This window comes from Labeo rohita, chromosome 20 (genome assembly GCF_022985175.1).
Source record: "Labeo rohita strain BAU-BD-2019 chromosome 20, IGBB_LRoh.1.0, whole genome shotgun sequence".
Classification (NCBI taxonomy): Eukaryota; Metazoa; Chordata; class Actinopteri; order Cypriniformes; family Cyprinidae; genus Labeo; species Labeo rohita.
In genome coordinates this window covers 31,618,661-31,631,298 of record NC_066888.1, presented here as the reverse complement: position 1 = coordinate 31,631,298, position 12,638 = coordinate 31,618,661, and the positions used below count along the sequence as shown (strand labels likewise).

Genomic DNA, 12,638 nt, shown 5'->3' with positions numbered 1-12,638 from the left:
GGTAACGCATTACAAGTTACTTAAGTCATGTAATCAGATTACTTTTTTTGAAGTAACTAGTAAAATAACACATTACTTTTAAATTTACAAGAAAAAGGTTACTTTTTCATACAAGAGCTCAAGTTAATTTGTTTTTCCATTTAACAGAAGTTTTAACTTTTAAAATTTTGGGGGTTTTTATTAAAAAAAAAAAATAAGCATGCCCAGCCCAGGTGACAAACAGTAAGGCCAAAGTAATGTAATGCATTATTTTTCACAAAAAGTAACTATCGCAATAAGTTACTTTTTAAATGGAGCAACACAATATTGTAATGCATTACTTTTAAAATTAACTTTCTCCAACACTGGTTGATGGTAACGCATTACAAGTTACTCGAGTTATGTGATCAGATTACTTTTTTCAAGTAACTAGTAAAGTAACACATTACTTTTATATTTGCAAGAAAAGAGTTACTTTTTCACACAAGTAACGCAAGTTAATTTGTTTTTCCATTTAACAAAAGTTTTAACTTTTAGAATTTTTGGGGTTTTTATTAAAAAAAAAAAAAAGCAAGCCCAGCCCAAGTGACAAACAGTAACGCCTACTTTTCACAAAAAGTAATGAAGTATCGCAGTAAGTTACTTTTTTTTTAATGGAGCAACACAATATTGTACTGCATGTACTGCAAAGTAACTTTCCTCAACACTGGTTGTGACCAGTGCTGACGGTAACGCGTTACAAGTAACATGAGTTATGTAATCAGATTACTTTTTTCAAGTAAATAATTAAGTACTTTCATTACTTTTTAATTTACAAGAAAATACCAGAGTTAGTTTTTCACACAAGTAACGCAAGTTAATTAGTTTTTCCACTTTATTTTTACAAAGTAACTTTCAACTAGTGTTGGGGGGTAACACATTACAAGTAACATGAGCTATGTAATCAATTACTTTCTTCCAAGTAACTAGTAATGCATTACTTTTTAATTTACAAGAAAATATCGGTTACTTTTTCAAATAAGTAACGTCTGTGACTTTGTTTTCCCATGTATTGACTTACAGCTCTCTTGTTGCCATGTTGAGAGACAAAAACAAAGGCACAAAAACAGAATTCCAAATTCAGTTTTCCGCAAAATTAATAAAAACGTCAAGTGCAAACTCAGAATATGACGCAAAACTGCTATAATTAAATGTGTTAAATAACGCAAATATCCTTTATGTATTTAATTCTGTTTTATTAACTAATGTCTTTGCTGCTGACCTTTGTTGATTCAATTCAACCATACTAATATGGAAAAATTACTTTAGATAAACCATTTGTGCTTTTTTTATTATTACAGAAGAGTGTTAAACTTTCTTCTACTGTACAAATGTAAATTTACTTTTCCTTCAGCCTAAAGTGTATTCATTTCACTTTTGGTGTTAAAGGGCTTTTTTTATTTTAAAAACTAACAAGCAAGCCCTGCACAGATTTAAAAATTAACGCAATACATTACTTTCCATTAAAAGTAACTAGGTAACGTAATTAGTTACTTTTTTTTTTTTTTTTTTTTTTTTTTAGAAGTAACACGATATTGTAACACATTTTTAAAAGTAATTTTCCCCAACACTAGTTGTAACACCTTGTGTAAGAAAAGTTTTAGAATGTTTCAGTCTAGTAAGTTTTTGTAACATTAACATTTATAAAAAATACGAACTATCAAACTTTATTTGGTATCCATTTTAAGAAGTGCATTAAAAATTTGCATGGTTTAGAATATGTTTAAAAAAACAGATGTAATGTTGCAAATGATGTATTATGTGATTTTTATATTTGTGGTTGGTGAATCATGCTGATTTGATTAATTTGATTCTTTACACCTGTGTGAGGAGGTTTGACTTACATCCACTAAAAATGACCAAAACACCAGCTACTCCTTAGAACACATTTTATTATTTAATGCACTTAAATTTGTTCTATTTTTAAGTGTTGAAATACTTTTAGAGACCCTGTCTCAACGTCTTTCTGGAAGGAACTCACATGGGATTTCTACACTAATGATGCACTTTCTATAAATACAGGTAATTTGCATTTGGCAATAATTCATGATTTGCCTGCATGTTCTCATTCAGTCATATGTATATGAAATTTCAGTGACACTATTGCTGTAAATAACTGGTTGAAGATTGAACTTTATTAGTTAGCCATTACAGTTATCGTGTTTCCTTGAGGTCAGTCTGATATTTCAGGCTGAAGTGTGTTTATAAAATATTCATGATTCAAGCAGCATCGTCATTTATTAGAAATGAGACATTCGAAAAAGCTGTGTAATAATACACGCCATGATAGGCAACGTCCATTAAACAACATGATGTATAAAGTCTTCACAGAAATGCAATACTTTTAACCATTTAGTTGATTCTGAGACTCCAAAACTGACATAAAATTAAACAACCCGATGCAGGAAAACATCTCCATTAGTTATTTCCTAATTTGTAAACCTCCTGTGACAATAAAACCGTAATGAAGCAGTAAAGGTTAGGCTAGTCTCCAAACAGCGCTAGCCAAACTTCATCAGAAATTTTTTTTTTTTTGGTAAACTTGGTTTAAACTATTTGAGAAATTAATCCTGTAGTAACTATCACAAAATAACCAGACTGAACTATTAATCAAAGAGCGAAGTGTGGAGCGAATTACAAAACTGACATGCTGATGCTCAAACTGCTCCAGTTTCTCCTTTCACATGGTCAAGATCATATTTACTGGCTTTCTGATTCATACTTAATTAAAATATCTAAAATATTAAAGAATACAAGGTCATAGATTTTCAGTGATATTAATGAGCCATAAAAAGATTTTAAAGAAAGAAGGCCTTGTTATGCTAAATTAGCTAGCTGATACGCAGCTACCCAACACTGCTGTGGAAAAAAATAGTTGATAAACATCTAAATAAATCTCAAAAACAACATATTTAGATATTTGAGACGTTTAGTGTTGTTTTTTAGTGTTTTCATGAGCTCCACTGTATGTAGCATTAGCAAGCGATGCAGATATTCAATAAAAGCAATAAACTTGTCTGTTAAACAACATTTATAAAGGAATAGTATATCCAAAAGTTATCTTTCTGTCATTATTTACTCACCCTCACATAATCCCAAATTTGTATGCCGTTTTTCCCACAGTACTGCATATGCAAAAATCAAAGTTATATTAGTTATATGTTCAGATTCAGTCGGTTTTAAGAATCAAAAAGCTGCTGAATCGCATTAGAAATGGTTCGAAATATTCGAGATTTTCACTGAATAACAGTTTAATATTTTGTATGGCCTCAGAAAGACTTTTTTTGGTGCAAATGGTGCTATCCCAGATAGTACACGTACGTCTGCAAGATGTCTGTTAAAGATCTCTTGATCTGGAAAGCATCTGCTGTGTACAAACATCTGTAAGATGTGTTTTACATACATCCTAAATCATAAACATCTTAAAGACATCTAATAGATGTCTATTTGACATCTGATTGGAAACGTCCTATAGACGCATTGCAGATATACATCTTGCAGACGTCAAATAGACGTCTCTGAGATGTACGTGTGCTATGAGGGTTGTCTTTTGTTTCAGTCTTTGTAGATTATAAACTGGGATTGCACGAAAAAGAGACTTTCTTATAATAACAGCATACAGGTTTGGAAGATGAGGGCGAGCTGTTTCTTTAATGCAATAAAAATATAAAACCAATGGGGAGTTATGTTATATCCAAGTTATATCCATCTGTTTCCATCACACAAAAGCATTTGTACACAATTCAGTTTTTCAAACAGTTTCCATTTCAACCGCTCGTCTCTCTCTCAGATGAAGCACCGTAGAGACATCAGGCTGCGTCCCAAACTTCAGACTGGAGATATGAAGAAAAGTGTCCGATATTGCAAGGAATGTGAGAGGTGATGCACCAAACGTATCCGAGAAATATAACCTCTACTGTTCCCCAAAGTGTTTGGCTGTAGGATCTTTGTTTAGTCTTTGTGCAAAGTCTGGTTAAGGTGCAGGTAAAGTGGTTTCTTCGTCAGGAGGTTGAGTTTTTTCCTCTTGAAGTCAGTCGGTTTCTTGTACCTGAAATCAGATTAATACACAAATATATAAATGCAATGAATAGACGTTGAATAACTCTGAATAACTCTGCCACTTACAGTTCTATAACAATGGGACCTGGTTTGATTTCATCCATTTCCATGAAAGCAAAACACTTAGTGCTAGTGAATCTTTTCTTGGGTTTGTAGTGTTTGAATTCGAAGAAAATAGCTGCACCTACAGAAGAGACAAACGCAATCACGCACAAATGTATATTTGTAATATATACCATGCACGGTCTCTTATATCTTAATGCAAGATGTAGATGAGTTTGTTTCTTCATCAGATTTGGAGAAATGTAGCATTCTGTCACATGCTCACCAATGGATTCTCTGGAGTGAATGGGTGCCGTCAGAATAAGAGTCCAAACAGCTGATAAAAGCATCACAATAATACATAAGCAATCCACACCACTCCAGACCATCAGTTAACATCTTGAGAAGACAAAAGCTGCATGTTTGTAAGAAACAAATCCATCATTAATATGTTTTTAACTTTTGAAACCATTTTAAACTTGCTTAACTTAGTCCAAAATTCATAATAACACGTCCTCCGGTGAAAAAGTCAATCTTATGTTCTATCTCAATGACGCTTGATCTGTGCAGATTTCTCCCCTGATTCAGACCAGATGACTTTTTCACTGGAGGAAGCGTTATAAACGAATACATTAATGATGGATTTGTTTCTTACAAACATGCAGCTTTTGTCTTCTCAAGATCTTAATTGTTGAACTGGAGTGGTGTGGATTATTTGTGGATTATTGTGATGTTTTTATCAGCTGTTTGGACTCTCATTCTGACGGCACCCATTCACTGCAGAGGATCCATTGGTGAGCAAGTGTTGGAATGCTATATTTCTTCAAATCTGATGAAGAAAGAAACTCTACATCTTGGATGTAAAAAAAATATATTCCAATAAGAGCAGTGCAAGACCTTTTGGTAGTTTTTCTACATGTTTCTGAATTTCCACATCCACGCTAAAATGAATATACGTGTCCTCCTTCCGCGTAGCCACTGGCGTGTCCTGAACTGGGTTCAAGTCTATACCGTTCAGATCTGGATAGTGAAAAGGAAACGTATACATTTAAGAAAAATGTTAATACAGACCTAATATGTGACCCTGGACCACAAAACCAGTCTTAAGTATCACGGGTATATTTGTGCAATAGTCAAAAATACATTGTATGGGTCAAAATTATCAATTTTTCCCATATGTCAAAAACCATTCGGACATTAAGTAAAGATCATGTTCCATGAAGCTATTTTGTAAATTTCCTACCATAAATATAAACTTAATCTTTGATTAGTAATATGCATTAAGAACTTCATTTGGACAACTTTAAAAGTGATTTTCTCAATATTTAGATTTTTTTTTTGCACCTTCAGATTCCAGTTATCTCAGACAAATATTATATTCTAACAAACCATACATCAATGGAAAGCTTATTTATTCAGCTTTCAGATGATGTATACATTTCAATTTTTTTTTTTAAAAAAAATCGAGCCTTATGACTGGTTTTGTGGTCCAGGGTCACATGTGATAATAACAAGCGCTGCTGAGCTTTACCTTTAACACTGACTGTGATGTAGGGGTCAATGCACTGTCCTGCGTCTTTCAGACCGATCTTCTCTATCGTCAGCGTCAGCAAAGTCATTCCAGGCTCCGAGGGTAACCGTGGCAACAGCGTACCTGTCAAAGACGTCAAACTTTCATTAAAACCATAAAAAAAGCACAAATGAGAATTTGTTTGCTTGCTGATGGTTTAAAGTTCTCAAAAAATAATTCCATAGATGTATTAAAGTATTGTAAGTTCATCTACTGTGCATTTATATTTAATTTAATATTGCCATAACAGAGCTTGGGTTGTAATTGTTAAACTAAAACTTTTCTTTATGCGTGTAGAAGTATTTCTACACATTTTGCCATTATTATTGCTGTTCTCCTACCCAGTAATGACACATTGTTTTGTATATTTTCAAAATAAGTTTACTAAAGCAAAAACAAAAAAAACATTTAGTAAATTTCTTTTAAATTGTTTCTCATGATTTCAATTATTTACACATGATTTTTGATATTTTTTAATTTAACCATTTAAATAGAGTCCAAAAAATGAAAACAGAGAAAGAAACTAAAAAATAAGATAGAAAAAATGAAATTTAGAAAAATAAATAAAATGCAATTTGGGAAAAATAAAACTGAATTTAAGAAATAAAATGGAATTTGGGAAAAAAATAAAACTGAAAGAGGAACAAAAATTTAATTTCTGTTAAACGTTTTAATTAAAAAAGAAAAAAAAAATGTAAAAATTCAGTGCAAAAAAATATTTTCTTACTCAGTATTTTTGTCATCTTTTTTTAGAACAAATATCTAAACATCTTAAATCAAGATACATTTACTTGTAGCAAATGACGAGATATTAAGTCTCGTTTTTGAAAAATGTATCAATATTTTGTTAGTTTTTGCTTAAAACAAGCAAAAATATCTGCCAATGGGGATTTTTTGGCAGATTTTTTTTTTTTTTTCATAAAAAATGTATTTTTCAGAAAGCAAAACTAAATATCTTAAGTCAATTTACTTCTCATGTACATGTATTTTGCTTTAAGAATGTTTAGGTATTTGTAATGGAAATCCAGAGAAAAATACTAAGTAAGGAAATAATTTTTGCAGTGCATTACAGTGCAGTGCAAAATTTAATTTCAGCTAATTGCCAAAACAATACTATTATTATTTTTTATTTATTTATTTATTTGTTTTTGTTTAGCTTGAAGTTGTAGTAGTAAAATAACTAAAATGAAATTAATCTCAATCAAACTGCAGCTGGGTTATGTTGATTAAGTAAAAATACAATAAAAACATGCTAACATAACAAAAAAAACATGATTTTTGAAAATTAAAAAAATTGAGTTATCTGTTTTTGCAAATAAACTCTACAGATAAACTAAGGCATAAAACTACATGAACATATTTAAAAAGAAAAACTAATAAAAATGACAAAAACACAAAATAAAAACAAAAAAAAAATGATATTTAAGGCTGATCATGTCCATAACATAATGATTACAAGACATGCATCAAAGTAAGTCCAACTGAACGTCATGCACTATGAAGTGAATCACCTGGGACCCTTGAAGGAAATGATGGTGTTGAACCTGCTCCGGTCCCGGCATCCAGCTCCTCCTCAAGCTCAAGGTTTTCCTCCTCACCTGGTGCAAGAATCTTCCTAAAAACACAGAATCAATCATCAATCATCAATCACAGCAGCAGATAAATTACATTTGCTCACATCTGTGAAACGACAACAGATTCTGTTGGAACAAAGTATGTTAGTATAAGAAGAACAATGTTATAAATGGAACACTGAACTGACCAATCGGCATCCAGGAACGATCCATTCTATAAATAAACACTGAAGAATTACCTCAAAGGCACTGGTTGGACATCAAAAGGGAAATCTTTGTTGTAAGTCAGAATGTTCTTTATAACTGTGGAGTAACAGAGAAATGGCAGTGACACTGTTTATATAAGAGTACAATTACACTAAAAGAACTTTGACTTGATAAAAAACAGAAGACACAGATCGTGTACGACAGGTTTAACAGCAAAATTTGATCATTTAGAGACCTTCATCTATCAAATATGATACAGCGGGATTTATACAGTTAAAAATCATTTATATCCACATATTAATGTACATACTGGGCTCCAGTTTTTTCAGGTCTTCCAACTTGAAATCCTCTTGAGATTGTGTGCACTGACAAAGACAAATGAACAGCACTGATTATCTGTGTATTATTCTTATTCATTATATTCACAACGCCAGCTAATAAATAGCTGCCGGTGGGATGGTTTCAACAGTATCTTTAATTAAATGTTTACATTTTCTGGAAAAACTGTCAGTAATAATTAAAGCAGAAGTCCACTTCCAGAACAACAATTCACAAATAATTTACTCATCCCCTTGTCATCCAAGATGTTCATGTCTTTCTGTCTTCAGTCGTAAAGAAATGATGGTTTTTGAGGAAAACATTTCAGGATTTTTCTTCATATAATGGACTTCAATTGTGCCACAGATTTTGAACTTCCAAAATGTAGTTTAAATGCAGCTTCAAAGGCTCTAAACGATCCCAGCTGAGGAAGAAGGGTCTTATCTAGCGAAATGATCGCTCATATTTTTCGGAAAATAAAAATGTGTATACTTAAGCACAAAAGCTTGTGTAGCACAGGCTCTGGGATGCGCGTTTACGACACTACGTACTATTGAATCAGGTCGAAAGGTCACACTGAACTACAGACCCAGTGTTTACAAAGTGAACTCGCAAAGACTAAGGAAGTCCAAGTAAGTCAAATGCTGTTTACAAACAAAGTTTTTCACCATTCTCTAACTTTTTTAGCCAGAGTACACAGACGATGAACTTAGACATGATTCGTAGTAGTGATGGGAAGTTCGGATCATTTTACCGACTCTGACCTTTAAGTCTCACTCAGCAAAATAAACATCATTGAGTCATTTCGTTCATTTTAGCTAAATCAGCATCATGTGACAGCCCCATAAGATGAACGAATGACTCGAAACAGGTGAACTAATTCCAGATCTCCAGAAAAAAAATCTAAATATTGAGAAAATCACCTTTAAAGTTGTCCAAATAAAGTTCTTAACAATGTATATTACTAATCAAAAATTAAGTTTTGATATATTTACAGTAGGAATTTTACAAAATATCTTAATGGAACATGAACTTAATATCCTAATGATTTTTGGCATAAAATAAAAATCTATAATTTTGACCCACACAATGTATTTTTGGCTGTTGCTACAAATATACCCCAGCGACTTAAGACTGATTTTGTGGTCCAGGGTCACATATGATGTTGCGCATGCACGACTGAACGAATCGCTCCCTGAGACGACTCGTTCTTGACGAGTCACATTAAAGATTCGTTCAAAATGAACGAATCGTTCAAGAACGACCTGTGGACGTGCATCCCAGAGTCTGTGCTACACAAGCTTGTGTGCTTAAAAAGTATACAAATTTTTATTTTCCGAAAAATATGAGCGATCATTTCGCTAGATAAGACCCTTCTTTGTCGGCTGGGATCGTTTAGAGCCTTTGAAGCTGCATTTAAACTACATTTTGGAAGTTCAAAATCGGGGGCAGCATATCAGTCCATTATATGAAGAAAAATCCTGAAATGTTTTCCTCAAAAACCATAATTTCTTTACGACTGAAGACAGAAAGACATGAAGATCTTGGATGACAAGGGGGTGAGTAAATTATTTGTGAACTGTTGTTCTGGAAGTGGACTTCTCCTTTAACTCTCATCTCATCTGATGAACAATTAGACTCATTTGATAACAATACTAACCTGTAAGGCTGCACTTCGCATTTCAAGGCATGTTGCAAACTTTCCCAGGGTTTTCTGGAAAATAAGTTCATAAAATAAAAATAATAATCCACATACGTATATATTAGAATATCAATTCCAAACATGCAATTGCATTTTCTGTAATGTTAAGCATCTAAAAGTGATTGACCGCTGTCATCTCTATGAAACAGACTTACCTTCTGTTCCTCTGTAAAATCATGCGAGTTTGACGACTGCACTTCTTTCTGAAGCTGCCTTGCGAGTCTGATGAAACATCACAATTATTAGTTACAAAATGACTGAATGTCCTTTTCATTTCTACACTGAAATACTAAATATACTTCTATCCACGTTTTTGTACTTCATAGATCATGATGGGAAAAAACACGTCACGAGACTTAAGAATAATTAAAACATAACTTGAATGATCATTTTGTTTATGGACACATCTGCTGTCCAGCTAAGAGATGAAATAAAGTTTTTTGAACAGTAAGATTTTAATGTTTTTAAAGAAGTCTTTTCTGCTCACCAAGCCTGCATTTATTTATTTGATCCAAAGTACAGCAAAAACAGTAAAATTGTGAAATATTTTTATCATTTAAAATAGCTGCTTTCTGTTTGAATATATTGTAAAATGTAATTTATTTCTGTGATCAAAGCTGAATTTTCTTCAGTGTCACATGATCCTTCAGAAATCATTCTAATATGCTGATTTACTGTTGAAGAAACATTTATTATTAATAAATAAATAACTATTGAGCACATTTTTTTAGGGAACTGACAAATATAAAGATCCAAAGATCTGCATTTATTTTAAATAAAAAGCTTTTGTAACATTATACACTATACCATTCAAAAGCATGGAGTCAGTATAATTTTTTAATAGAAATTAATACTTTTATTCAGCAAGGATGCTTTAAATTGATCAAAATTGATACTAAAGACATGCTGTTCTTCTGAATTTTCTATTCATCAAAGAAACCTTTTTGAGCAGCAAATCAATATATTAGAATGATTTCTGAAGGATCATGTGACTGGAGTAACGATGCTAAAAATTCAGCTTTGAAATCACAGAAATAAATTACATTTTAAAATATTTTCAAATAGAAAACAGTTATTTTAAATAATAAAAATATTTTTTAAATTTTACTGTTTTTCCTATACTTTGGATGTTTCATAAATGCAGGCTTGGTGAGCAGAGGAGACTTATTAAAAAAAAAAAAAATCAAACATTTTTTGACTAGTAGTGTACTGTAAGAGAATAAATAATAAAAGTCCTTTACCGGCAGTCTAATGCAGTTGTTGACATTGTGAAATGCACATTAAACGCATGAATAAAATGCAAAAGTAGAGTGCGAAGAACAGACACACTGAAGCTGTTGTCAGCATTGACCTAAATGGCATGAGTTCAGATTGAGACAGTGTAACTCCACCCAGTGCTGGAGGGTGTGGCGCGCAACATAATGCAAACAGGCTGTCAAACACTCAACACTTATTTATTTACTCACCGCATCTCATGCATTTCATGCATCAGATCGAACAATGCAAGAACACTGCATAACGTACAAATGAATCTATAATTTGCCTTTGTGACGGGAAATAATTTGCAACTTTGTGTAATTGCAATGCATCACTTGCCATGTAAGTATTGTTTGTAATAAAAAAAAAAACACCCGCTCACTTTTAACCAGCTCTGATCCAGAGATCGCCAAATATATATATTTTTATTTTGATGAAAAATGCGCAACTTACATTTGATATTCATCGATGGCTTCCACCAGCTGCCCCCACGAATCAAAGTCCGTGCCCTTTTTAAAACTCGCGTGCCATTTCTGGACGGTCTTGGTGACATCTGACATCTTCTCGGGTTAAAGTTGCGCGAAAGCTCCGGGCTCTGACATCGCTGGTGAAGTTTTATCTCCAGCGCCGCATTGTTGCGCACCGCCGGGGAAACGCACTGGGCTCCGGATGCACCGGTGGCACCGCCACACACCGCCACAGGCCTGATGCGAGTGCAACCGAACTACCTGCGACTGCGCCGGAAGCCGCCTAGTAGCGTTTTCAAAATAAAAGTCACATTTCGAGTTTAATACAAAAAGCAGACGTGAGTGACAGAGGACTCTGACTGTTAACATTTATGAAAAATTTAGTGCTCTCAAATCGCGATTAATCGCAACCAAAATAAAAGTTTTTGTTTATGTGTGTGTGTTGTGTATATTTATTATGTATACATAAATTCACACACATATGCGTGAATATGTGACCCTGGATCACAAAACCACTAATAAGGGTAATTTTTAAAATTAAATTAAATAAATTATATTAAAAAATAATAATTAATTAATTATTATTATTTTTAGATATTTACATAATCGGAAAGCTGAATAAATACGCTTCCAATTGATTTATAGTTTGTTATGGTATGACAATATTTGGCTGAGACACAACTATGAAAAAATCTGGAATTTTAAAGTTTTAAATTAAGTTCTTAGCAATGCATATTACTAATCAAAAATTAAATGAGAAGAATTAGATCTTAATGGAATATGATCTTTACTTAATACCCTAATGATTTTTGGCATAAAAGAAAAATTGATCATTTTAACCTATTTATTTTTAATTACTACAAATGTACCCGTGCTACTTATGACTGGTTTTGTGGTCCAGGGTTACATATATTAAAGATAAATATGTTATGTTTATATATTAAATATATTTATATATAATGTAAATATACACTACACACACACACACACACATATTAGTGCATTCAAAATAAAAGTTTTTGTTTACATAATATATGTGTGTATACTGTGTATATTTACTATGTATATATAAATACACACACATACAGTATATATTTTGAGAATATATATATTTGCATGTTAATATAATTGATATTATATATAAATATTTTTAAAATATAAACAACTTTTATTTTGGATGCAATTCATCACGATTAATCAATGTAAACAAAAACTTTTATTTCCTATGCGATTAATCACAGTTATTCATTTTGACAGCACTTACACATGTATTATGTAAACAAAAACTTTTATTTTGCATGTGATTAGTTGCAATTAATCATTTTGACAGCACTAACACATTTATTATATAAACAAACACTTTTATTTTGCATGCGATTAATCGCGAGTATTGTTTTGACAGCACTTACATATATTATGTAAAC

General features: G+C 32.2%; 1 protein-coding gene across 1 annotated transcript; it reads right to left on the bottom strand.

The window, feature by feature from the left end:
* Positions 1-2,131: 2,131 nt before the first annotated feature.
* On the bottom strand, positions 2,132-11,474 carry aida (axin interactor, dorsalization associated). Its single transcript, XM_051138196.1, has 10 exons — positions 11,201-11,474; positions 9,646-9,712; positions 9,449-9,502; positions 7,781-7,835; positions 7,503-7,566; positions 7,201-7,304; positions 5,651-5,773; positions 5,017-5,139; positions 4,144-4,261; positions 2,132-4,066 (listed from the first exon to the last, which is right to left on the bottom strand). The coding sequence occupies exons 1-10, from the start codon at positions 11,305-11,307 to the stop codon at positions 3,970-3,972; spliced, it is 912 nt and encodes a 303-aa protein (XP_050994153.1). The 5' UTR covers positions 11,308-11,474; the 3' UTR covers positions 2,132-3,969.
* Between the last annotated feature and the right edge of the window lie 1,164 nt (positions 11,475-12,638).

What these genes read in the sequence shown, in the direction of transcription:
- aida (XM_051138196.1), bottom strand. Translation starts at nt 11,307, where the DNA reads ATGTCAGATGTCACCAAGACCGTCCAGAAATGGCACGCGAGTTTTAAA. An exon ending in ATTTCCTTCAAGGGTCCCAG is followed by an intron (nt 5,774 to 7,200) that starts GTGATTCACTTC and finishes CGTCTTTGACAG; the next exon opens with GTACGCTGTTGCCACGGTTA. An exon ending in GGTCCCATTGTTATAGAACT is followed by an intron (nt 4,067 to 4,143) that starts GTAAGTGGCAGA and finishes ATCTGATTTCAG; the next exon opens with GTACAAGAAACCGACTGACT.